This window comes from Centruroides vittatus, unplaced genomic scaffold (genome assembly GCF_030686945.1).
Source record: "Centruroides vittatus isolate TY-2023 unplaced genomic scaffold, ASM3068694v2 contig_1477, whole genome shotgun sequence".
Lineage (NCBI taxonomy): Eukaryota > Metazoa > Arthropoda > Arachnida > Scorpiones > Buthidae > Centruroides > Centruroides vittatus.
In genome coordinates, this window is record NW_027120916.1 from 323,736 (window position 1) to 339,495 (window position 15,760).

Consider the following 15,760-nt stretch of genomic DNA (forward strand, 5'->3'; position numbering starts at 1 on the left):
ATTTATAAGTTTGCTTAACACACAAACATTGGTTGTTTTATAGCTTTTCTGTAAACAATTTCTATCATTTACTAAATAGAGATCTGAAAACAAATTTTGTGTGTAATTGTTGATGTTAACTTCCAGAGAAAACAAAAGTAATTCAACAAAAATTCTACTAAATTAATTATTTTATCTTGCATTATTCTAAAATTAAATTTTGTCAATTTATATTGCTGCTATTTTCATTTTGTAAATGATTCAAGATCCTTCAACTTAAATTTTCAATAGTGTCTATTTTACACATGTAAAACGTTTAGAAATTTTTCATACAGAATTGATGTTTTGTAGGAATTTATATTTAAAAGTAATAGAGATTTATATTTTATATTATTTAAAAATAATAGTTTTCTGTTCTAGAAATTTTAAGTTAGTTGTATGGGCTGAATTAATTTATGTAGAGATTAAAAATTATATTAGTAGTCTTCTACATTTATAATATTTAGACTAATCAATATTATATATGTAAAAAACAAAATTTGACAAATAGAAACAAATTATTTGGTATTTATTTTATCTTGACTTGACTGGCAGATGGTGATACAACACATAGGCCACATCACATCACACAGTATTTGACTATTCTACAGTGTATGATACAGTAAAAAATACATTCCATTAAACTATAACTTTAAATATCGAAAATTTTCTATTGTACATTCTGATGTACGAGCGACATAAGAAAAATCGGAGACTATACAGTTAAGAGACGAGAAATATAATGCAAAGATGTACATTCTATTCTTCTACCATGATCGTGATTTGCAGAAGTTTGTGGACATAATGAATAAATACATTTGGTATGATGATATGGCATCACAGTACCTGCTCCAATACATCAGACAATAACTCAGCCACTCTGGCAAAATAGACTTATTTAACAACTGATTGGCTTGGCTTTTAACTTTCTACATATACAAGTGTACATATATATATATAGATATATATTTATTTATAAGTTTGTGTTTACTGCATAAATGCAGTTTGATAGAATAGACAAGTTTGTGCAGGAAAATAAACTAGTAAATTATTGTCATCATAAAAGTAAGTTTTCTTTGAGCTTAAAATTATATTTTTAGATTTTGTTGGCTGAGCACTTGTCTATATTTGCTTGAAATATTGAATATATGATACATTACTATTAACTGTATAACAGTTTAAATTACATACCTTCACATGGTATAAAAGTAAATCAGTGCTAGCACCTTTGTTCGTTCATTGTTCATAAATCCATCATTTTTATAGTATTTAACCACGATGATTCACAAAAGTACAAGTTCTTATATATTACATGAAATAATGGACAAAAAGTGCATAGATCCCAGTGGGAAGTTGAAATATATATTGTATATATATTTATATATTGCCAGTGTACTGTTTACAGTTGCCCCTTTTGGCTTTTTTTAAATGCATTCTCCGAAGAAATAAGCTTTCTAGTGATTAGATGTTCCACTTTTGAACAGAGTAAACACTGATGTTACAAATCCCAGCTGAGTATTTTTAGTGCAATTATATTGTAACACAGGAACATGAACCATGTATGTGGAACAAATTTGGTGTCAGACATGAGCCAGGATCTGTACCTCTCCCTGACTACCACTTCCGGGTGTTGTCGCAGAAGACCTCATTGTTTGTCCAGATATGGATACAACCACTGTATCTTGATTCAGCACTTGTGAAGAGTCCGTAGTCTGAACTATAGTTACAGCATTAATATCATGATTCTTACGTAGACTCCACAAACTCTGATCCTCTGCCCTCCAGTTCACAGGTACAATGTCTGTAGAAGTAATTTCATGAGTTGCTAGAGGGCTTTCATCACTGAGTCCTGCCACCACAGAGTTCTGGCTTTCACCACTAGGGCTAGTAAAGTGCACTGGATTGGTATTGTCACTAGTAGCTGCGTTAGCAGAATCGGTCGGCCGCGAGTGATTAGAGTCAACAAAAAGAGATTCGTGAGACAAAAAACTGAGACTCAAAGAAGGATTGCGACTATGTGACTGGCTGTGACTAGGACTAGCTGGAGTTCCATTCTGGCTAATAGTTCCCTCACGTTCATTGACCCTCGAGTCAAGAGTATCCGTATTGGTTCGGAGCACTCCTGCTGAACTAGCTCTTGAACGATAACTAGGAGGTCTACTGTAGTCTCTTTCCATCATATTAAGTGGGGGCCTAAAAACAAAATTGAAAAATATTAAAAACATTTATATAAAACTATATGAAAATTTATTAATATTAACAAGTAACTAAAATATAAAGTTTTAAACTAGAATAACTGAAGTAGAAAGAAAAAATTAATGTAGAGACAATTGAAAAATGACATTTTTCATTGTCATTCTCTATCAAGAATCATTCATCTTATTCTGATACATAATATTTCTTGCTTGAAAGAATATTTCATCAGTGTCACAAACATGTAGCCCAATATGGAAAGCAATTTTTTCACTGAATTACAAGTGTAAAAACTATCAGTAAAAACATAAAATGAATCACTGTTACCAATTTTTAAAATTAAAATTAGTAATTATGAATTAACTAAAGGGATATACATAGATAATTGGGGGTGAAATTTAAGATTTTCTTTAAAAATGTCAAAGTAGACTTGAAAAAAATTAATTTACAATGACAAATTACAATATCAGAACAGCAATTTTTGTTTATAACATCTAAGTACAATGATAAACTTTTAAATAAAACCATCAATAAAACCATAAGGATTTTTAATTTTAATATATAAAAAATTCTTAATTTGTTTTAAAAATGTTTAAATTTTGTTCCAATATATTATACACAGTTTATTCTATAAAATTAAACTTATTTATAATATAATAAGTTACAACAGACAATGCAATGCCACAAATAAAAACAACAGCATCAAAATTGTTCTTATTTTTTCCTCTTTAACATTAATGAGCAATTGTTTATTGTGATATCACCAGAATACCAGGTTGCAATTTTTAATCATATTTTTAATTTAAAATATATGCTCTCCACCTCAAATTAGTACTGTAGTGTCTTGCCCCTATACATCATGCTTTTCCTTTAACAATAGAGTTGTGCCGGTCATCTAATACCTTACAGGAGAAAATTTTTGAATTGAAATATGACTTCCAGTTTGCATTGGAAGTTCTTATATAGTTAATCGGGGCCTCCTGCCCCTAAGATTTCCATATATGGTCTCGCCTTTCATCTATTTAATTTCGTTCTTGAGATTAAGGAAAGACAGGTACGTGGATGGACAACAGTGGGAATTTATAGATCTACAATTTTTCAAATTGCAATCCAATAATTTGGTATATAATTTAAAAACGAAAACTTCAAAATTCTATTTAACTATAGTGCAATATGTTTAATCACTTAATACATAAAATGTTATAATATTACATTTGTATCTGTGTTATAATATTTCTTTATAGCAAACAAAATTGTTACCTGGAATGGAGCGTGCTCCCATGTGATCTATATGTGGGTGGTGGTGACACCGGTGATAGTGATGTTGTTGTTGTTCCCTGTTGTCGGTCAAGAAGGAGAAGACGGAGACGATACTCCTGCATAGATGCCTGATAGGACGGGGGAGGAGGACGATATTGAAATTCAGGGTACATCATGGCTGTAAAAGTTAAAAATAAATTAAACAGTAATCTGAGAATCAAAAATAATTCAAAATTCTATATTTCTGAATTCTAAAACAATTTAACAATAAAAATATATATATAAAGTAAAAATTTAAAAAGTTTTTAAATTCTTTTATGCAATTTGAAATTATTGGATTTTCGTTTAAAGATTTTATTTTATAAAATTAGAAGTTAATCAATAAAACATATTCTTTAAGAATGGTAATTAATGTATTTATATTGAATATTTTAATAAAAGATGTATAATATTTTTTTATTTTTCTGTTTTCAAGTAAATATTTCAAGTGCTTTCATTATTATAAACATTTTTCAGAAAAATAAATTCTATTCTATTAAAAATATTTTTAACGGAAATTAAACGGAATATTTTAAATGATTTTGGAATACAAAATAAAAATAAAAGCATTACATTTTTTTACATTTAAATTAAAATAATTATTGTTAAAATAATCACAACTTGAAAAAATGATATCTTTAAAATATGATATATATACTATAATTTTAAAATAAAATATAAAATTAAAATACCAAACCAGATTAAAATGTGAAAATATATTAAAATACATAAAAGAAAGATAATACCAGTATTTATTAAGTGTATATATATATATATATATATATATATTATATATATATATAAGCACATCCTATATTTAAAAGATTTAAATTATATCAATTCGTAAAAAAAAAAACCAGTGACAAATCAACAATTGAATTGATTCAATGAAAGAATTCAACAGCATTTTTTATTTTCTTTAAAGTCATTGTCATAAATTTTTTGTTGGCAATCAAGTCTAAAACAGGTTTATTTTTTGTTTTGTGGTTACAAATTCTAAATCACTGTTTTTCACTCAATGAGTCATGACTATTCAGAAATATGATTTGTGATCATACTAATAATGTCACTTTCTTTAAAATACTAAAGTTGAAATGTTAGCTAAAATGATTGGAAAACACAGAAATTAAATCAATTTTAAAATTTTGCAGATATTTCAAAAACTTAAATGTAAAAACTTTTAATGTAATATGTATACGTTTTCAAAATTTTTGAAGTAAACTACATTACTCGATAATAATTGTAGCTCATTTATTATTTGTTATAATTCTCATAATAACTATACAACATACACAAAGAACTATAAAGCACAGATATTTATTTGCATAAAACGATATTTGAAACTACATTAAATCACATTACAAATAAAAATAATCTAAATATAGTGCTTTTGTATTTATTACATTAAACAATAATTTAAACAAAATTAAAGTAATAAATTTATTAACGGTAAAATTAATCTGGAAGTATAAATAGATATGTTCACATCTATCAATAAATTATCTAGTTATTTATTGATAGATGTGAACGTATCTATTTATATTTTTTCTAGATATTTATAAAATTAATTAATTAACTAATTTTATAAATATCTAGAAAAATGACTCAATGTAGAATATAAATCCATAACTTTCATATATATTAAATAAGTATATTATCAGTTATTCTGTTCAGACACCATGCCAGACCTTTACCAGAAATATATGAATTTAGATTAACATATGAGCATATGATCAAGTAGGAGAGCTTATTTTGTCTGCAGATAATTTCAAAATATACATTTTCAACCACAGTTTATATGTATGTATGTATATATATATATCAGTGTAGTATATAATATATACATAATTATTAGGAGAAACTGAATAATACCGTATTTTACGGACTATAAGACGCACTTTTTTTCTTCGAAAAATTGCCTCCAAAATTAAGGTGCGTCTTATAGTCCGTAAAATACGGTATATATTGTTAAAATGTTAAATATCTAAATAAGAACACATCGTAGTTTATATATATATATATATATATATATTGTATAACTACGCTAGTTATACAAAAAAAAAGTCACTGAACAGATTTTATGTTTAATCAACAACAAATAAATTCAACATTATAAGTTATTAGCTTGCAAATAATAATACATAAAATAACAACAACATTAATATAAATACCATTATTAATTTTGAAGGAATTTAAATATTTACTTGAAAAGAATGGTAAATACGAACTATGTAAATATATGAATTAGTGAAGACTTCCCTCAATAAATATTTTGTATTTCCTAATTAGAAAACATTCCAGAAGTTACTTTTATTCTCTATGGACGAATAATTTACAATGAATAAACTTTAAAAAGATTTATTTCTTTTAAAATCATTTTATTGATCCAAGTATGTCTGGTGCTAATGAATGGGAATGAGTTGTATATGAATTATTCAACTACAATGTAAATACCTGAACTGAATATTCAATTATCAACAAAATTAAAATAATCTTCATTAAAAAACATTACTTTATTTGCAGATAATAAAATTTAAAAAAATATCTTTTATAATTATTACAAATAAAACATATGTAACAATAAGAAACTTATAAAAATTTTAGTTTCTATATGATGAGGGTTAATCCCCAGTACAAAACAATATTTTAATTTTAAGTGAATTTCAACTAGACATGTATAGTAATCATAATAACAAAGCAATTTATAACAACAATTCACCACTAATTATGTAATCAACATAAAAAATATTAACAGTTTTAGTTATTATAGCATATAAATAATATTACAACAACAACAACAATATATATACAAATGATTTTTAGCCACATCAAAGAAGTCAATTTTATTTTATTAACAAAATCTTATTTAGGAACTAGTTAGTTGTTGGTGCTAATTTAATAGCACCAACAACTAGTTCCTTCAATGTTTATATTAATAGTTGCAATGAACAATCAATACCTAAATTCAATAGCATCTAATTGGATTATTTGTATAGTTGTAAGGCGTTACTTAAATTGGAAAATTATTAATAAAGAGTGAACATAATCATTATAATACTTGGAAGACAAACTATACTAACCACATGTTTGTTTAGACATGATCAAAATATTTGAATTTGATACAGATAATTACATTGGCAGCAATAAGCAATTATATTTTAGCAAAGAATACTAATTTTAAATGTAAAATGTATACTTAAAAATGCATTAAGTTTAAGAGAATTGTTAATCTTTATGTGAAGGCAATTGGGTAACTTTTGTGCATTTTTTTCTGAGTTTTAAGTTGCCTTGACTGTTGATTCTATGGCTCTTTAAACTAGTTTTGTAACACATTTTATACTATTTTTTAGTTTGTTTTTGTCACTTTTTCAATGTAAAAATAACATCTGAAGTTTTTACATCTTGTAATGATATGAGCACCTAGGCTTCTTTATCAATTCAGCAAGTGTCAATCGCAAAAAAACAAACAAAATTCCACTACACATTTCTAATAAAAGAATAAACAATTAAACATTTTGCCTGAGTACATTACATTTATAAAATTTGAAAGCATTCTCAAACAATTCAAAATATTATTTAGGAACAAACATATACAAATGCAGACATTTTTTTGCTATTTATTTCTGTTTTTATCTTTTGAATTATACAAATAAATTACCAGTAAGAAATTGTAATTGCATTGTTTTTTGTAATATCTTGAACCAAAAAACAAGTAGTAAATCAATAAATGACTTCTTCTAATAACACTGTAGTGCGTAACACAGAGACACAGACTAAAACCTTTCACAGTGTTGTATACGATAGAAAACCAACCAACGTTTTCGGCCTCCACGTATGTTGTTTATTTTATGAGAAACACCGTTCTGGCGGTCTGGTGGGGATGACTTTTAGTTCTCAACCTGAAGAAGGCCTTGGTGGAAGCCAAAAACGTTAGTTGGTTCTCTATCGTATACAACACTGTGAAAGGTTTTAGTCTGTGTCTCCGTGTCAAGTAGTAAATATTTGCTACATACCACAATCTCTGCCATTTTGGTTTTGGAACAGAACCGTGACTCAGACAAGTTTGATTATCATCCATACATAGTACAGATTATAAAATTCGCATTTATGATAACTACGAACACTGACACTTGAGTGCTCAATGAATGTCAAGCTTACCAATGATTTGTGCACTGTCCATAAAGTCAATTGTCATGCTGCTGGAAATATTCATACAAGTCTATACTTCCAAATGCTTGCTGACACATGCTTATGATCTCTGGCATGCATATAAATATATAAATATACTATGTGTTTTCAATCCATTGGTAGTGGATAGAGAGAAATGGAAGGAAATAGTGAAAAAGGCCAATGGGTAACAAGTCCAGGGTTAATGATGATGGTGATGTGTTTTCAAAATAATTTACATTTACCATTAAATACACCATAAATATATTATAGTTAAATTTCATATTAAACTTTTTAAGTACTGAGGTATCTATAGCATCATTAGAAAATGTTTTTTCCCCAGTCGTGTAAAAATTAATAAATAGTAATTAATTTTCTACGAATTTATTTCACATCTGTATAAAAATTTAACTTCTATAATTTTTATTTTCATTTAATCATAAATTTTTATAAAGCTAAATTTCAAAACTATAAATATAAAATTTTAATATCATATATTACAATCTATATTCAAGAAAATGATCTTGCCAACTGTGCAAATATTCACGTTAACATCACGTTCATCCTCTCTACGACTATTACAGACAAAAATAGAAAATCTCTATGGATTTCAATGAATTTATTATATAAACAATTTTGAAAGATACATCACTAAAAATACATGTACAGAATAAATATTTTCTCATTGCTATATTTTCAAAAACTTTAACATTTTACTTAGAAAAAAATCCTGATCTTATGTAGGAATGTATTTTCATACAAACAGTTATGTTTAAATTCTAAGTTTACATTTTATTTTATTAAGCAAAAAAATATTAAATATATTGGCAGTAAGCAATAAAGATAAACACAATTATTAGTTTCTGTGGAGACTAATTCTATAGAAGCCTAAAGAAAAAATTATCAAGATTATATGCTTACTGTAATAAGAAATTTACTTAATAATTATCATTATGTTACTAATGATAAGTTTGAATTTACTTAAACAGTTAATAACAACTGACAAACCAGATAATAACAGTTATAAGCCATGTCATTCCAATAAAAACATTAGCACAATGGTTAGAATCAATTTAAATTAAATCATTCAATTGTTCAAGATGTTTACTTTTAATATGTTAAGTATTTGTTTTAATATTGCACTCAATACTACATATAGTACTACATTTTAAATTTTGATTTTTGACACTTGTAATTTATGAGCGAGTTGTTTGCTGTTGTCAAGACTGTGATCTTCATTACTATTTAATTAAAGTGCAACACTACACGATACCTCTTAGCATAATTGAAGAAGCAAATAAGAAATGCAAAGATTTATCTCTCAAAAATAAATTTGAAATTTTAGAATGCTATGATAGTTCAAAAATGAGTCAACAAAACACTGCTGCACAGTTTAAAATTTCACAGCCAGTTTCGAGTAAGATTTTGAAAAACAGAACATACAGGGTGCATAGGAAAGTCCCTTTAACCGGAAAATTCTTGCAAACGAAGAGAGCTACAGCTATGAAAGTGAGGTAACAGTATAGTAAAGTGACTACGCCCGACCTAATGCAATTGACAGCAGCGCCCCTAGTGGTGAAATTTGGAAGATAGGCAGTGCAAATCGAAAACTAAACCGGATAGAGCAAATTTTCAAATTAGAAAGTTTTATAACATCAATTAATTAGTATGAAACGACATGTAGTTCACACGGATAAGATAAATTGTCGCCTGTATACCCAAAAATGTCCGAAAGCGATGCATGCCCCATTTTGTGTAAATGTTTGCAAGGAATAGTCATAGGTATGAAAAAATACATACTTACGTCAATACAGTTTGATAACATCACACAAAAAACAAAGGAAAGGCAAACTGTCACACAGTGATAACAAGTTAATGTCAAGTATGTTCGAAAAGTTTGCCATTGCTCACGATACATGCCATTGTTATCAAACTGTATTGATGTAAGTACGTATTTTATGCAAATAAATTGTGCGTATTTCTTCATATCTATGGCTATTCCTTTCAAATATTTACACAAAATGGCGTGCATTGCTTCCACACATTTTTGGGTATACAGGCAACAATTTATCTTGTCCGTGTGAACCACATGTCGTTTCATACTAATTAATTGATGTTCTAAAACTTTCTAATTGGAAAGTTTGCTCTATCTGTTTTCTTTTTGATTTGCACTGCCTATCTTCCAAATTTCGCCACTAAGGGCACTGCTGTTGTTTGCATTAAGTCGGGCGTAGTTGCTTTACTATACAGTTACCTCACTTGCAGAGCTGTTGCTCTCTCCGTTCGCAAGAATTTTTCAGTTAAGGGACTTTCCTATGCACCCTGTATAAGCCATGCTGGTTTTTTTAAATCATCATCTTTTTAAAAATTTATATAGAACCTACTAAAGCAGCATTTTCAAGACCTAAGACTGTCTTGAAACAATCTTATGTCTTATCAATATGGTAATAATCTATATTGCTGTTCATGTTATAATAGATTAATTTAAGAATATAAATAAGGAAAAGATTGATTGGCTGACTTTTATTCCAGACTTAATTCCATTGAGAACTTTAGGAATGAGTTAAATGAAGCAGCTATGAGAAAAACTATCTGAAAGACAACTAAACAGTTATTGTTTTGAAAGACAAATGGCAGAAAATTTCAAAGGATGCATACAAAAAAAATTTTGAGAATATTTTATGGAGACTAGAACTATGTACAGTACATTATATTATATTAGAAACTATGACATTCATTAATTATTTATTACATCACTATATTTGGCAATGCTGTAAGGCAATGGTAGCCTCCCCATAAAAAGACAATAAATAGCAATCCTGACTGCTGTTTTTGTCAGGATTGAAGAAAGAAATTGTCAAAAAGAAATGTACAGTGTAAATTTCTTTTTGTAATCACAAAAAACCAGTATAAAAGAAAGAAAAATACAATTATAAAATTCAATATATAAAAGAGAAAAAAATATAACAGAAGTTGATTATTAGTTATATGGCATTCTCTTACATTCATTATAAATTTTTCAATAAGTAAAAATTGTTGTTAATATATCAAAAGAAAACTGAATATTAAAAGATCAGATGTATGCACTATAACATTGATGTAATTTAACTTTTAAAATGGTTTTCTATATTAATATTTGTATCTCTCAAAGCTATACATTATGTAGTTTTGATCTATTTTATAAGTACGACAATATGATAACATACGTTATTAGTTTTAAAGTACAGGGCGATCATAATTTAAATTTCAGTTTGAACTTCCTATAAAATGAAAACTACTGGACCAAATGTTTCCTAACCTGGAAATATTATAAAGGAGGTCACTGGATTTCATAACCTGCAAAAAAGTGATTAGTTTGAAGTCACCACCAGGGGAAAAAAAATCAAGGTTTATTCTTTGTATTGACAACCACATTTTACAAATAACAGTCATAGCAATACATGTTCAATGTGCTGTCCACAATTTCCTGCAACCAGGTTAAAGTGCAATATTGCACTCTCCATAGTAGCTCGAAGCATATAAGCCAAAATGTTATGAATATGCTGGCGAATCGTATCTATCAGCTAGGACAAATGTCTGATGTAGCAAAAAACAGTGCTTTAGCAGTAAAACCATATGAATTTACATAAACATGGGGGTGTTCTTCAAGTGCCATTGTTCCCCTGATGGTGACTTTTTAAACTAATTATTTTTTTCAGGTTATGAAATATCATGGTCTCTTTTATAATACTTTCAAATTTGGAAATATTTGGTCCAGTAGTTTTCATTTTATAAAGGGTTCAAAGTGAAACTTAAATTATGATCACCCTATACATTATTATTTCATCAATATTTTATCATTAAATTTGTATTAACATTTGGTTATATAACAGGGATGGGCAAGCAAGAGTTCAGTGGGAGCCGAAATGTAGGTTTTGCAAAATGCATGGGAGCTGCAGTTCTGTACTGTCGTGGCAGATAGTATGGTAAGGTGTGCGATTTTATTATATAATATAAATATAATATAAAACAAATATTGAATTTTTTTTAATAAACATATTTTCACAAAATTATAAAAATAATAATAAAAAACAGGAAATTAACACTTTCAGCAAGAGCCGCATGTAACTCAAAAAGATCCGCATGTGGCTCTCGGAGCCGCATTTGCCCACGTCTGTTATATAATATGCTGTCAAATAAACTTATTTGTTTTCAAGTTTTTATTATTTTTTATTTAAAAGAAATGAGGAACAAACTAAACAACAATTCTAAAATTTTTCAAATAAATTTCTAAAATTTGTTACAATAGTTAGGATTTTAGAGTATATTATCTTTTCTAATAACTAATAAATATTCTATAAAACAGGTTAGTTTATTTCGAAACAAAAATGTTTAATAATTAATTTCAATAACAAAATAAAAACCTTAAAATTTTTTATAATTAAAAATAACAACTATTTATATACTGTATTATAAATTAAATGAAGAATGCATTTCTAATATTTATTAAACATTAATTATTATCAGAACTATCAAAATAATGTTTGTTGATTATGATATAATCTAAAATAAATCATAATAAGTACCAATATACTTTACATTAGAATGAATATATTAATAATATACAGTAAAACCTTGCAAAGTCAATTTGCATTAACTCAAAGCTGTCTATAGGTTCCAGGAACAACATATAGGTTTCTTTTTCCAAAGAACACAATCTTGTTAAGTTGAAATTGTTGGTATTTTTATCACACGTATCTTTATAGGTCCATTATCTTTATTTTTTCTTATATTCTGTTTTAATACAGAAGATTAAGATAAACACTATAGCTCCATATCAAAGTTTATTTAGGAGACAATGCTTACACAATTAAGTTATGTTCAGAAGTCCAAAGTTTAGTTTACGAGACTTCGAGTTCTTTTCCCTTTTCTTTTTCAATGCTGGCGGAACCCCGAGGCAACGTCGAGTCAATGTTTGATAAGAGAAGAAGCACAAAAAAAGAAAAAAAAAAAAGGGAGAGGGCGACGATCACAACAGATGTATTCTAGAGAGGAAGCTCTTTTTTGTCCTTGGCATCGGAGGTTTTATAATTTTCTCGGGATCGAATCATTGCTAATTGGTTAAACTCTTTTCTCTTTGCTTCCCAATTGGTCTCCCACCTGTCTCCAGGTGTAAATGCAGCTCTGTTTAGGGTGCGGGAAAGGTTGGCTAGAGATGGCTAGAAAAGGTTGGCTAGAGGGTGCGAGAAAGGTTGGTATAGATCATCTATCTATCCGACACCATCTTTTAGACTCTGATCACGTTTAATCATTGACTATGACACCCACGTTCATTTTGATAATTTTCCTAGTTTTGTTTTGCTTTCTAAACTGCGTCTTAAATTTTTAATATTTTCCTTTCTAAATTTTCTTTATCTAAAATTTTGTTTTTTCCCCTACTCTTTATGAGTCCGGTGTCGCCAACTTGACACTTATACAACTTGTTTTCTTTACTGTTGACCTTAACAAATTTTACATTTTCCTCTTTTAATGCAATTTCCGGGCCTCACAAATATCATTTATTCAGTTTGGAATAAAATTTTAAAATGGATTAATTGAAATATTTCAAATAGAATTTTAATCTTATTTCTGTAAAAAGGTTTATACTTAAAGAAAAACTGATGAATGAAACAACAAAAATAGCAAATTATATACATTTAAATATTTTTAATAATTGTTGGTGAATACTACACGTGCATTTATCTATACAATCACTAAGCATGCAGTTTCGATTTGATATTAAATTGTTATGAGGGAAAAAATACTTTAATTAACCAGGTATAGTCAGAATTAATAAAATATTTCAGTATATAACAATTTAAAAACTACATAGTTTAAAATAAATAAATATATTTTACAAAAGAAACTACAAATTGCAGTAACAGAGAACAATGAGAAATGAATTACACTCTAGTAGAAATAAGCATTTTAGGATGGATACTGTGAGAAACTACAAAATCTTGACAGATAAAATGTGGAAATATCACAAGGGAGATCCAGAAAGAAATGACTAAAAGAAATAGAATAAATTTAAAAGAGCAGAGAGTTGTTGGATAAAATAAAATACTGACAAAATAAGAGTCTTAACTTGGGAAATCCAACCTAATCTGACAAATATTGAAGGGACTGATATTATTTTAGATCAAAAATTGTGATGTTAAATCATATTTTTAGGCAGTTAAACTTATTAGGTTTCACAAAGTAATTTATAATATATTTAGCAAATTATATAAACACTAAATATTTTAAATTGAAATAAATCAAATTTATTAAGCATAAAAATATTAATTTTTCAATTAAACTAAATTTTTGCTAGAATTAAAGACGTTATCCAAAAATAATTATAGGTTGATTAAAATTTATAATAATAGCATATTTTTCAAAATCTTAAATTAAATCTTGACTTCATCCAACATATTAATAAAAGTCATTTAGAAAATTTGTTCACTTTCACTTAATGTTATTAAAATAATATTTGGAAAAGAAAATTAAACAGAATTAATAGATTAATATTTTTTAATTAAATTGAATATTGGAAAATAATAATAGTCATAAAATATCGAAATTATTTCAGAATTGAAAAATTTATTTTATCAATAATTGTATATACTGATTGAAATATTTTGTAAAATGTTACATTGATATATGCAATAAATTGACAGAAATTTGCATTTTACATTATTAAATCTCAATTATTTGATTCTTAGAAAAGCAAAACTAATGATAATGGCAAAAATTAAAATCGTTTTTAAGTTTTTCATTTTAAAATTTTAATTGAACAATATATTTAATTTTTGAATACATATGAAGTTAAAAAATATGAACGGAACTTTCAAAAACGACATAAAGTTTAATAAAAATACAAAAGTCAACAATATCTTCAAAAATTTCAGATGTTTATTTTTGATGGTACTTTCTGTTTTTATTAGAGTTGAAGTTTTTTTTTCACTTTAAGAGTTAATATAAAATGTAAATCAAAATAGCTGAAGGTAAAATTAATTCTTTATTTTAAGATGTGGAATTTGTAAGCAACAAATTATGATTATTTCAATTATATTGCATTGAAGAATTTTTACAATAAATAATAAATAAAAATGAAAAATGTTATACATGCACAGAAGGAAGATAATAGTAAGTTTGTATAAATTTGCAACAAATAAATTGTTTATCATCAATAAAGATAACAAACTTGTCAATATCTAAAATGTATTCTGTATTAAAATAAATATATAATTCATAATATTTCAAATTCTATTATTAAAAAACCTAATAATATTGAAGTTTCTTTAGAGCTTAAATTGTTAAAAATAAATACATATTATTTTTAATAATTTAAATTTTTCAGATATAGCACAATTTATTTCAATTTTACAATGAAAATCTTACATCCTTGACTCAAAAACTTTTTATAATTAATATTCATAAGTGAAATACATTAATTTAAATAGTTTAATAAGCTAAATACTAAAATATAAACGAATATTATATAACAAGATATTTTAAAATAAAAATATATTTTTTGACATTAAAAATAATTTTTTAAACAATTAAAATTCTCTGGTATTTTAAAAATGAATTTTGGAGGAAACTATAACAAAGAATTAATTTTTTTAATTAAAAATGTTTTTGTAATCTTAAAATGTATTAAAAATTTTATACTGGGAAAGCAAGAAAAACATTAAAGTTTTTAATTAAATAAATTCAGGAAATATATTCTCAATCATGCAACTACTAAATAGCCCATTTTACTTCTGAAAAATTTAAATTATAAAACTATTAACTGCTATGAATAAAATTTAAGTTACAAGAAGGATTATAAGAAAACAGTTAAAATATGTTGCTTTTTCATTTTTATTCTATAATGTTTTTTGGAATTTTTTACAATAAAGTTCACTCATAAAAATCTCATAATGCAAAGACCTGAGAATATGCTCTAACCAATAATAAAAGGATTAAAACTACATAAAATAATGTTTTCTATTTATGAATAATATTTTTATTTTTGATTTCATTTTAAATAGAATTTCTATCTTTTTACAGAAATAAATAAATAACAGTATGATAA

General features: G+C 26.4%; 2 protein-coding genes across 2 annotated transcripts in view; both read right to left on the reverse strand.

Moving 5' to 3' along the window:
- scny (scrawny) overlaps nt 1-15,760 on the reverse strand; it is a 357,320-nt gene that overhangs the window by 130,506 nt on the left and 211,054 nt on the right. The window lies entirely within an intron of this gene.
- LOC136968483 (uncharacterized) overlaps nt 531-15,760 on the reverse strand; it is a 96,189-nt gene continuing 80,959 nt past the window's right edge. Inside the window, exons 4-5 of the mRNA XM_067262460.1 lie at nt 3,472-3,649; nt 531-2,211 (exon numbers count right to left, since the gene is read on the reverse strand). Coding sequence (XP_067118561.1) covers nt 1,599-2,211; nt 3,472-3,649 — 791 coding nt within the window. The 3' untranslated portion in view covers nt 531-1,598. The remainder of the gene's footprint in view (nt 2,212-3,471; nt 3,650-15,760) is intronic.